Source organism: Corvus moneduloides, chromosome 23 (genome assembly GCF_009650955.1).
Source record: "Corvus moneduloides isolate bCorMon1 chromosome 23, bCorMon1.pri, whole genome shotgun sequence".
Lineage (NCBI taxonomy): Eukaryota > Metazoa > Chordata > Aves > Passeriformes > Corvidae > Corvus > Corvus moneduloides.
In genome coordinates, this window is record NC_045498.1 from 6,873,140 (window position 1) to 6,884,584 (window position 11,445).

General features: G+C 62.0%; 1 protein-coding gene across 1 annotated transcript; it reads left to right on the plus strand.

The window, feature by feature from the left end:
* The first annotated feature begins 23 nt into the window (after positions 1 to 23).
* On the plus strand, positions 24 to 2,795 carry TRNP1 (TMF1 regulated nuclear protein 1). Its single transcript, XM_032132240.1, has one exon. The coding sequence runs from the start codon at positions 64 to 66 to the stop codon at positions 550 to 552; it is 489 nt and encodes a 162-aa protein (XP_031988131.1). The 5' UTR covers positions 24 to 63; the 3' UTR covers positions 553 to 2,795.
* Positions 2,796 to 11,445: the final 8,650 nt, after the last annotated feature.

Below are 11,445 nucleotides of genomic sequence, written 5' to 3' on the forward strand. Positions count from 1 at the left end.
CCGCCAGCACCGCCCCCGGGCTATATATCCCCGCCGCATCCCTCCGCCGCCGCTCCCGCTCCCATGGCTGCAGCAGCGGCGGCACCGGCACCCCCGAGCCCCAGCGGCGGCGACGCGCAGCGCCCGTCCCGCGGCGGCCCCGGCGGCGGCGGCAGCGACAGCAAGAGCGGCGGCCCGGGCGCGCTGGAGCTGGCGGCGGCGCGGCGGAGGCTGGTGGCGGCGGAGGGGCGGCGGCGGGCGGCGGCCGAGCTGGAGGGGCGGGTGCGGCAGGTGCACTGCGCTCTCCTGCACGCCGAGCTGCGCCTGGCCGCCCGCGCGGAGACCCTGGGCCGGCTCGGGGCCGGCGTGGCCCAGGCGCAGCTGGCCCTGGCAGCGCAGAGCCAGCGGCTGCAGAAGGGGCTGCGCCGCCGCCCGCGCCCCCGGCCCGGCGCGCTCCTCGCGGCCGCCCGCGCCCTCCGCAGCTGCGTCCCCTGGGCCCCTGCGCGCACCCGCGGGGCCGCCGCGGGCACCCCCGTGCGCCGCCTGCCCTCCGCCGCCCGCAGCTCCGCCTAGGGAGAGCGGCGGGGGAGCGGGGCTGGGGCTGCCGGGGAGCCGGAGGGGTCTGGGGTGCTCGAGGGGGTTTGATGGGTGGGGACCCGGGGGGTTCTGAAAGTGGGGGACACCTCGGTGGGTCTGGGGGACCCTGCAGGATCTGGGGGACCCCGTGGTGGGGGGAGATCCAGTCCTTCAAGGGGTCTTGGGAAGTCTAAACGGTGGGGCCACGGGAGGTTTGGGGAGTTGGGGGGGTCTGGGGTACTTGACGGGGTTTGATCGGGGGGACCCGGGGGATTTGGGGGCTCTGAGAGTGGAGGGACTCCTTGTTGGGCTCACTGATGGAGCTGTGGGACCCCGTGCTGTGGGGGGATCCAGTAGAGCCCGGGGTTGTTCAGGGAGTCCTGGGGAGTCTGATGGGACGGGACCTGGTGGGTTTGGGAGTCCTGGGGTGGGGGGCACCTTGTTGAGTGTGAGGGGCCTGGGAGACCCTGCAGGATCTGGGGGACCACCTGGTGTGGGGTAACCCAACGAGGTCTGGGGTCCTTTAGAGGAGTCTGGTGGGTTGGGAACCGGTGGGTTTGAGGGTTACAGTTGAATTCTGCAGAATGTGAAGGGTCCAGGGGACTCTATGGGGTGAGGGGACCCAGCAGGGTCTGGGGAATCCGATGGGATTTAGGGGTCCCAGAGGGATCCTGCAGGGTGGGGGATGTCTGGGGCACTTGGCGGGGTCTGGGGACCTTGGGAGTGGTCTGACGGGTCCAGTGGGATGGGACCCAGTGGGTTGCAAGGGCTTAAGCATCCTTGAGGGTGCCAGGGAGATCCTGCAGGGTCTCAGGGACTCTGTGGGGTGGGGGTACCCAGCAGGGTCTGGGGACCCCAGCAGTGGCCTGAAGGGTCTGATGGGGGGAGACTCTGGGGTATTTGGGGTTCCATAGGGGACCCTGTGGTATTAGGGCACTCCAGGGGACCCAGCAGGGTCTGGGGACCTTGGGGTGCCCTGAGGAATTTGGTGGGGGGAGCATCCCTGAGGGTTGTGGTGCTTGAAGGACCCTGCAGGGTCAGGGTGCAGGTGTGCACTGAACTGGCAGACTGGGGGGGACACAATGAGGCTGGGGGACCCAGCAGGTTCTGGGAACCTCCATGGGGTTGGGAGACCCTTCAGCGTCTGGGATCCCTGGAGGATCTTGCCAGATTTGGGGGCGCTTATAGAGGAATCCGCTGCCAGCACCCCCAGCCCGGTCTGGGGTCGCCTCCCTCCTGAAGGCAGCAGGTTCAGGGCAGCCGCTCTGGGGCAGGGCCCCTTCCCCGTCTGAGCCGCACGGCCCCCAGGAGGGGACCCGGCCCTTGGGGCAGCGGGGCACTGGCGGGACTGTGGCTCACGGGGCAGCGCTGACGTGCCCCCTGCAATCCTCAGCGGGGAATCGAGCGGGCTCGGGGCCACCGCAGCTCCACCGTCCCTGGCCAGCGACTGGGGCTCCGGCCTGCGCGGGGACACAGCGGGAAGGGCCGGGACTCGTGATCCGCCGGCACTGCTCACCTGCCGCCGAGCCGGAGTTTCGGGACTGCTCTGGTGACCGAGCAGGGACACTCGAGCGCTCCCGGCGCTTCCCGCAAGCGTCCTTGGGGACACCCAATGTCACCTGGTGGCAGAGCCGTTCGCTGCGGGCTGGCAGGAAGGCACGAGGAGGCGGAGACGGGCTCGGGATGAAGGATCCCTCTCCGGGATGAAGGATCTCTCTCCGGACTGAAAGCCTGTGCAGGGCCCTGGCACCGCTGTCCCCATCGCTGTCCCCACCGCTGTCCCACTGAGCCGGCCTCAGGACGGATGGCTCGGACCTGGTGGAATCAGCCCGTCCCTGCCGGGAATTGCAGAGGTTCAGCTGGCGAAGCCCCCGTGACCCCGCTCCTTCTCCGGACACCGCCGCCGTCCCCGGGGTGACCGTCCCTCACCTGAGCCACCAGCTCTCGCTTCGCCGTGCCAAGCTTCCGCAGTGGCTTTCCCCAGAAGCTGCATGAATCCCCCTGGAAAACCATAAGTCCCCCCGTTATTTATTTATTTATTTATTTGTTTATTTATTTATTTTAATTTAAAAAACCCGAAACACCGGGTTTGGGCTGGGGTGGGGGGGGATTTCACTGACGTCTGAATGTGCCGCGCCTCCGCTGGTGTGACAGCAGGTCTGTTGTGTAACCCTGGCTGCGCTGCCCGCGCCGTGCTGCCCGTGCTCTGGAATAAACTTTGATATATATTTTATTCATTACATGCGGTGTCCTGAGGTGCTGGTTGAACTATAACCGGGAGGGTGATTAGAATGGGGATTAGCAAATAAGCCCCGGTAATGGCATGTAATTAATACCAGCGTGGATTTCCCTGATTATCGAGCTCTTGCCTCCTCTGAGTGTGTGGGGAGATGTGGAAAAATATGTTCAGAATTCCTGCAGCAGGATGTCACTGTGGGTGTCCGGGGTCTCTGGCTGGCACCACATACGTACATATATATATATATATATATATATATATATATACACCTACAGACATGGTCTGTCCTGAAATACATAAGGTGACAATCAAGGCACAACGTGCACATAAATATCTGCAGAAAATAGGTGGCAGAGAAATATTTAAGCTCCCATCCTGCCTTTACAGCCCCACACTCAAGAACTCTGCCCTTTCCCCATTAATCCCAGTTTTCGAACAGTTCTTGGTTTCGTGCTGCCCCGTGCGGGGCTGTGAATGCTCTGACACCTCCCAGTGCTCCCCAGTTCCTGCTCTTTCACTTCCTCTGTCCCAGGGAGGTTTTCCCATGTGTTATCCCAGCTGGAAGGTGATTCCCAGAGCCGAGTGGGGTGTTTGCTGCTAAGAGCAGCTTAGGGGTCTCAGCCAGGAGAAGAGACACATTATCTCTCCTGGCTTTCAATTAATAGTATGAAATGCACAGCTTGGGCTTAAATCCCTCGATTTTTTCCCTTTCTCTGGTGATTATTTGCAAATCAGCTTTTGACCTGATTAGGGCAGAGCCGACTTAGAGGAAAGGCACGGAAAGACTTTAAATTTATAATAAATCAACTCCATTGAACCAGAAAGACCAAAATCATTAAAAATCCCTCTGTGTGATTGTTCCTCCCCACCCTTCAGTCTCAGTGAGGATACAGTCTCATCCCACTTTGCATTCCTGGGGTATCTTCAGCTGGAACCTGACATCCATTAAAACTCACATGCTTATTCCCATTTTCCTCCAGGATAGGGGAGGCTGATGAGATCAGGAGGGTCGGTGGAAGGGCAGGGAGAGCCCAAGGCTCCTCACCACCCTGCAAAGAGCTGAAAGGAGGATACCTGTGTGCCCCAGGTACCCGGGGAATGCCACGCTCAGGATTTCAGAGGATGTGGAAACGCAGTGGCACATCCATCTCCATCTCCCAGGGCAGTGGGATGTCCCTCTGTCCGGCTGGAGGAGCAGCAAGGGCAGCTAAGCTGCACCAGGGAGGGTGGGGAGGGCAGCTGTGGCCATGCCTGGGCCTGGATTTTGGACTGGAGGAGTAACAGCAGCTCCCCAGGCTGGTGCTGGAGTGAGAAGTGATCCCCGTTTCAGGAGCAGGAATGAAAAGGAAATAAAAGCTGGCCCCGGAGTTCCATGACACGGTGGGAGCAGCCAGCACATCCTGGATCTCCGCGAGCCACAGGGAGCTCCAGCTGCCACCGTCATTGCCGGGGGGTCCTGGGGCTGCTCGGGGCACAGATCAGGGGAGGGGAAACCCAGAGCAGCTGCAGCACAAGGACAGGGCAGGAGCCAGACCCCTCGGTGGCTTCAGGAGAAACCCCAGGCTCGGGAGCACAGGGCTTTACGTAACCCCGCTGCCTCCCTGCCCTCCTGCCAGGCTCTGTTACATAAACACTGACACTTGTTGGGTTTATGGGATTATTCTGTTACAGACTTTCTGGGAAAAATAAAATTAATGTGGCATGTTAATACCTAAGCCCAGCTTCTCCCCTTTCCACCACTAATTCCTCCGGGCTGGACCTGATGAAGTGAGTTGGTGTGAGGGGGGTGACAGGGCACAGCCACCCACGGGCCACAGAGACTGAAATGGGCTCTGAAATGGCTGAAATGACTCTGAGAAGTTGATGTGAGAGGGAGGGAGAAGGCAGGGAATGTGGGAGGGTGATGGAGAGGGGACAGTGAGAGTGGACGGGTGATGGAGAAGGGACAGAGACCACGTGGGAATGATGGAGGGGAGGACAGGGACAGTGGGAGTGGGATGGAGCAGAACAGGGACAGCGGGGAGGTGATGGAAGAGAGACAGGGATGGTACAAGAGTGATGGAGGGCGACAGAGACAGTGCAGAATGATGGAGAGGGGACAGGGACAGCGGGAGGGTGATGGAGAGGGGACAGGGTTAGTGCAAAACTGATGAAGGGTGGTAAAGGGATGGGGCGAGGGCGATGGAGAGGGTCGGACAGGGACAGTGCCAGAGCGTTGGGGACAGGGGACAAGGGACAGGGGACTGGGACAGGGGACTGGGACAGGGGACTGGGACAGGGACTGGGACAGGGACAGAGGACGGGGACAGGGGACAGGGGACAAGGGACAGGGGACTGGGACAGGGGACAGGGGACTGGGACAGGGGACAGGGGACAAGGGACAGGGGACTGGGACAGGGGACAGGGGACTGGGACAGGAGACTGGGACAAGGGACTGGGACAAGGGACTGGGACAGGGACAGGGGACTGAGGGGACAGGGAACTGGGACAGGGACAGGGGAGTGGGACAGGGGACAAGGGACAGGGGACAAGGGACAGGGACAGGGGACAAGGGACAAGGGACAGGGGACAAGGGACAAGGGACGAGGGACTGGGACAGGGACAGGGACTGGGACAGGGACAGGGGACAGAGGTCTGGGACAGGGGACTGAGACAGGGGACTGAGACAGGGGACAGGGGACAGGGGACAGGGACAGGGGACAGAGGACTGGGACAGGGGACTGAGACAGGGGACTGAGACAGGGGACAGGGGACAGGGGACAGGGACAGGGGACAGAGGACTGGGACAGGGGACTGAGACAGGGGACTGAGACAGGGGACAGGGACAGGGGACAGGGACAGGGGACAGAGGTCTGGGACAGGGGACTGAGACAGGGGACAGGAGAGTGAGACAGGGGACAGGGGACAGGGGACAGGGGACAGGGACAGGGGACAGAGGACTGGGACAGGGGACTGAGACAGGGGACAGGGGACAGGGCCAGGAGCCGGAGGCGCCGCCGGTGCGGTCACGAGAGGGCGCTGCGGGAGCCGCCGGAGCCGCCCCGGGACGGCGGGACCGGTCCCGCTCCAACCTCTCCTCCTGTGAGAGGCGATTACAGCCCCAAAGTGCGGCGAGCGGGGGACCTGGCCCCCTGGCCTCTAATTTAGCCCTTCCAGCAGCTGAGTCTGGGCTCCCCACGAGCCTTCTGCGGGAGCTGGAAGTCCCCCCACAGGGATTTTTTCTCCTTCTGTTCCTTGACCAGGGCAGTCGATGTCCGCAGGGGGCTGCAGGGGCTGGGACTGTGACCCGCACCTGGGAACACACCTGGCCGCGTTTCTGCCTCCTTCTGAGCCGCGGGTATTTCCAGCTTCCCACTCCCTCAGCCCCTGGGATGAGCAGCCTTGCGCTTCACCCCGGTTCAGATGTGCTGAGAAAAGCCCATAAATCCCTTATTTCCAGTCCCGTCCCCCTGTGCCTGCCAGGTGGGGGATGCTGCCCAGGGCCTGAAGGTGGGCACCTCGTCCCCACCACCCCATCCCCCCCTGCCCCAGAGCTCCAGGGGTCTTGCTCTGGCTTTGGGGAGCTGCCAGGTCTCAGAAGCCCCTTCCTGTGGCACCTGGGTGCTCTGTGCTCGCCTTACTGTGTTAAGCTCCTCTTGGTCCACTTCTCTCTTCCCCACTAAAGCTCTTTAAGTCACTGATCTCGTTAAACCTTGGCAATCGGGTTGTTTTGCCCTGCAAGTTAATGTGCCTAATTCCTGCCCTGCTTACTCCTGACGCCCAGCCCGAGTGCCGGTGCCCACGCCGGGATGCCCCAGCACAGCACGCGGCTCCCCTGCTCTCATCCCGGCTGATTCTGACCGTGGAAGCCGCACGTGGAGTGGGATCCCAGGAGATCCCTGAGGGAGGAGTGGCACCCTGTGCATGGTGCCGTGCCCCTGTCCTGGCAGGAGGATGAGGGCAGGGTTGGGCCAGGATGCAAAGCTGTGCCGTGGGGTCCGAGTGAGCCTGGTGGGTGCCCCAGCTCCAGGCTGATCTGCCACCTCTCCTGGGGTCCTGCCCTGTGCCCGCCACGGCCTGGCAGAGCTGGGATGGGCTCGGTCTGGTGCCCGTCCTCGCTGGCACAGCTGCACTGTGGTGTTCCCCCACAGCCCCTCTGCTTTTGGGTGAGGAACAGCTGAAAATGGCTTGGTCAGCCTCATCCCCCTTCCCACGGGGATCCTGCAACACCACACCCCTTTTCCAAGCACTTGGGTGTTCAGAACAGATTTGTCCCGGCATCTGAGCCCTTTTTTAAAGGAATCCTTTAAGGGAAACAGGGTAATTAATGCTGCCAACTGTGGGTTTGGAGACGTGGGTTCTTAAGGCCTTTCTCTTCCAGGAAGGCCGGGCTGGAGCTGGGCACAGCCAGGACTGTCCAAGCCCTAATTTTCCAGGGTTCAGGTATCCCTGCCTGTCACCTCCATCCCAGGGCTGGCTGGATCGCTCCTGGGTTTCCCATCACGGAGCAGTGTCTCTATTTTCAGCCCTGGCTGCCCTAATCCGATCACACGCCTCTGCCCGTGCCACAGCTGCTCCTTCCCAAAGCCCACAGGTGCTCCATGGTCCCTGCCTGGGCAGGATCCGGCGTCTCCTGCAAGGACTGTGTCCCCAACAGAGGGGAATTATCCTCCTGCTGCTCCCCAGAGCTGATCCCAAGCACCCCAGGACCTGCACCTGCCCTTTCCCTACAGCACCAGGGCTTCCCTACACCCATGGCAGCCAAATCTGTGGATTGGCAAGTCCTGGGAAGGGCAGTGCAGTGAGGAATGGTCCCCAAAATAGCTCCATGACATGCACAGCAAAGGGCAAGGTGCTGGTGAGTGGTTTTGCCTTGCTTGCTGTCCCATCTCACGCTGGGGGAGTGGGACAGAGTCCCCCTGCAACCCTGATATCTGTAATTTATAATAAATAAGTGAAATCGGATATACAAAATGGAATAGGTAGAGATTAAGCCCAACTCCCAACCCTGCAGCAGGGATGCCCAGAGCAGACGCTCGGGGACACCCCCTCCCCTGCCTACTGCATTCCCTGTCCCTGCTAATCCCCAGCAATCCGAGATGACGGGAGCCCTGTAACCTGATCACGGTTCATTAAGGGGTTTAACGAGATTAATTGCCAAAAGATCCAGTTATTGCTCGCAGCCCTTCCCTGGGGAGCATCCAGAGATCCCTGGGCTCCACTCACTGGGGTGCAGGTGAGGATTTCTTAGAAATTGCAGCAGCATAATCCTCAAAACTGACAAATTTGGGCTTTTGGGGTTCCCCTTCCAGGGCTGGGGGTGCAGAGGCAGTTTCCACATGTCCCAGTTCCACCTGGCTGCATGTGGGTGGCACCGAGCCCTCGGTGTCCCGAGCCACAGTTCACCCACTGCCACCACTGTGGGAGCTGGGCAGTTAAGGGAAAAAAACCCGAAATTCTTCCAACCCTCTGTTGTTTGCAGGTGGGTTTTGCTCAACCGCCAAAGTTCATTTGGAAGAGCTAAAAATGGGGGGTTGGGGGGTTTGAGCGATCCCAGGGCAAGGATCACACTGAGCGAAGGAAGGAAGGAAGGAAGGAAGGAAAAGGGAAAAGGGAAAGGAACAGCCACCCCCACCCCTTCTTTCTCTCCCCACTCCTCCCCCCGTGCACCCGCAGCACCTTCCCTGTGCCACGGGATGAGGGACACCAGGACCCCCGGCCTGCTTGGGTTGAAACAACCCCGGGCTCTGCCCTGTGCCCACCACCCCCCGCGGGACCCCCGCGGGACCCCCGGGCACCGTGAGTGCCACCGTCGAGTCCCAGCGATGTCCCCGGGCTGTGCCAGCCCCGCGCCCACCCGCCGGCCCCGGCACGGCTGACGCGCGGCCGGGCTGACGCTGGGCACTAAATCGGTCGGTGACAGGCAGGAAAGGAATCCGTGGAGCAAAGCCAAGCACAGGCTCCTCTCGGCTCTCCCCGTCTCGCCTCTTATGGAGAGGAGCAGGAGGGAAGAGGGGCCGGGAGCAGCTCCCGTTATGGAGAAGCTCTGGGGAAGCCCTGGCTCACCCGCATCAGCCCCGGCAGGGCACGGAGGGAACAACGTGCTTGGGACGTGCCAGCATCCATGGGGACAGCCATGAGAACCGGATTCCAGCCGTCCTGCCCTGGGGTCCTGCCCTCGCTGGACGGGGCGGGGTTCCCTGAGAGAGGCACCGGGTACCCCCAGGTTTTGGCAGCTGCCAGACTCTCTGTGGTCCCCCGGTGCACGGGCAGAGGGGTGAATGCAATCAAGCACACGGGGATTTAAATCCCAGCGGGATCACAGGCAGGGCCCACAGCTTGACCTTACAGCTGATGCTTCTTGGAGAGGAAGAGGAAGAGGAGGAAGAGCTCACACCAGGCACTGGTGCCTCGGTGGGAGCAGCCAGGCCATTAACTTGGCTTCACCCCGGGGCTTTCCGTGCCTTAATTCCCAATTAGCGCTGACCCTCGGTGCTCCAGACTCAGTTGCCCTCTGCCAAGGCTCGAGCAGAAGGAGCTGGGGGGGTTCGGGGGCTGCTGGGCGTCCCTGGGCATCCCGAGGGCTCATTGCCGGTGCCTCAGCTTGGCCTTTTGCACGGGGTCCCTCCCTGTTTCCTACGGCATTTCCAGTAAATCCTGGGCGGGTGGGGAACCCTCCGGAGCTGGGCGGTGGCCGGAGCAGCGTCCGGCCCGTCTCAGTGCCCTGGGAGTGGCAGGGCAGCAGAGATTTCCAGTGCTGGATGGTCTCACTTTAAAAGCGATGGGAAAAGGTGCTGGAAGGTACCACGGACACAGGGAAAAGCCTCGGGATGTGAATCCCGGGGAAGTTAAATGGTGGGTGGGATCCCCCAAGCCCAGCATTGTCACCGTGGAGGTGAGGGGCTGGGGGGGACGATGGCTCCCTTGAGGAAGGGACATCCAGCATCCGATGTCTGACACCTCGGGGCTGCCAGTGCACAACCCTGCTCAGCTTCACACACCGGGAGGATTTTGGGGTAGATTTGGGGTCTTTGGGGGCCATGGGAGCTTTGAGATCCTTTAGCACAGACAGCAGGGCAGAGCCAGGCCCCATCTCTCTCTGAACACCCTTCCCTCGTGCCCAGAGGGATTTTCTGAGTCCATCCAAGAGTGATTCCCATTCTGGGCTGCAAATTAAAACCCGTTTTGTGCAAACCCACAGAGCATAAAGAGGTTCACAGCCTGAGCAGCTCAGCTCAGTGACAGGTCAGGGCACAGCTGAACCCCCACGGCCGAGTCCAGCTCCCTGGGAACCTCCCCCTGGAGCCGGGGAAGCAAATCCTCCTGCTCTTTCCCACGTGTTGTTGCGCTGGACAAATATTTGCTTTGGAAAGCGCTGCCTTGCCCGAGCCCTGCAGCCAAGGCCGGCCCTGGCACCAAGGCCGCTCGCGGGGACGGATCCTGCTCCGACCAAATCCGTGATTTGATTGCAGGGAAGCACCCAGCCCGGGGCTGGGTTCCGGGGGATGGTCTCCGGGGTCTGGACCCTCCTCCGAGCAGGAGGTGCTGCCACAGCCCGCGGGGCTTGTGGGCTCTGACGAGGGGATCCCCTTCCACAGCGAGGAATCACCCCGGGCAGGGGCAGACGGGAGATCAGCACCCCATCTGCAGCACCCCGTCTGCAGCACCCCATCTGCAGCAGCACCCCATTATAGCACCCCATCTGCAGCAGCACCCCATCTGCAGCACCCCATCTGCAGCACCCCATCTGCAGCAGCACCCCATCTGCAGCACCCCACCTGCAGCAGCACCCCACCTGCAGCACCCCGCGGGTGTGGGAGCGGCACGGGGCGCTCAGGGCTATTTGATGTCCGCGCCAGGCTCGTAGCCCCCCAAAATCCTAGGAGATAGGCTGGGGATACACCTGCAGAGGGAAAAGCCCTGGGAAGCTGCTTCAAAGTCTCGGAGGGGAACCGCAGCCTTCCTGCGCTGTTTCTCAACCTCTCTTTGCTCCTGCGCTTTTGGCTGGCGGGGGCAGCAGAGGGGGTTGTGGTGGGAGCCGGGCACGGGGGGGTCTCCAGGGCAGGAATTCGGGGCAGGGACCCCCGCGGTGGCGGCGGCGCTCCCGGCGCTGCCCGCGCTCCCCAGCCCCGGCCCCCGCCCGGCCGGGAGCGGGACCAGCCCGGGGCGCCGGGACACTGCCCTTTGTTTGGGAGAATAAAGTTAGCGCTGTTACTCAGCCTGTCGCTATTCCAGCAATTCCTGCCTCCACTTTCGCTCGGCAGCGGGAAACATTCCTGCCCGGGGACTGCCAAGAAAAATACGCACCGGAGGGACACGCAGGGACGGGGACGGGCAGCGCCGTGGCGGCAGGGATGGCTGTGGGACCGCGGCTTCCCGGGATGGGCATCACACCCCGGCTCTGGGATACCGCCTCTTTTGCATCCCATAAAAACCCATTCCCGTAGGGAACACCAGCATCCCGTCCATCAACACGACTCGGGTCCCCTGGGTGACCAAACAGCAGCCAGAGGATGCGGGGACAAGGCGTGTCCTCCCCGTGTGTCCCAGGGGTGAAGCTTTGTCCCCGAGTGCCACCAATTTCCATGGAAAGTTTTGCTGATGCCAGCGGGGCTCCCACATGGAGCCCTGGGTTTATTTTCCCGGCTGTTTTCAGCTCGTTACCTTGTGAT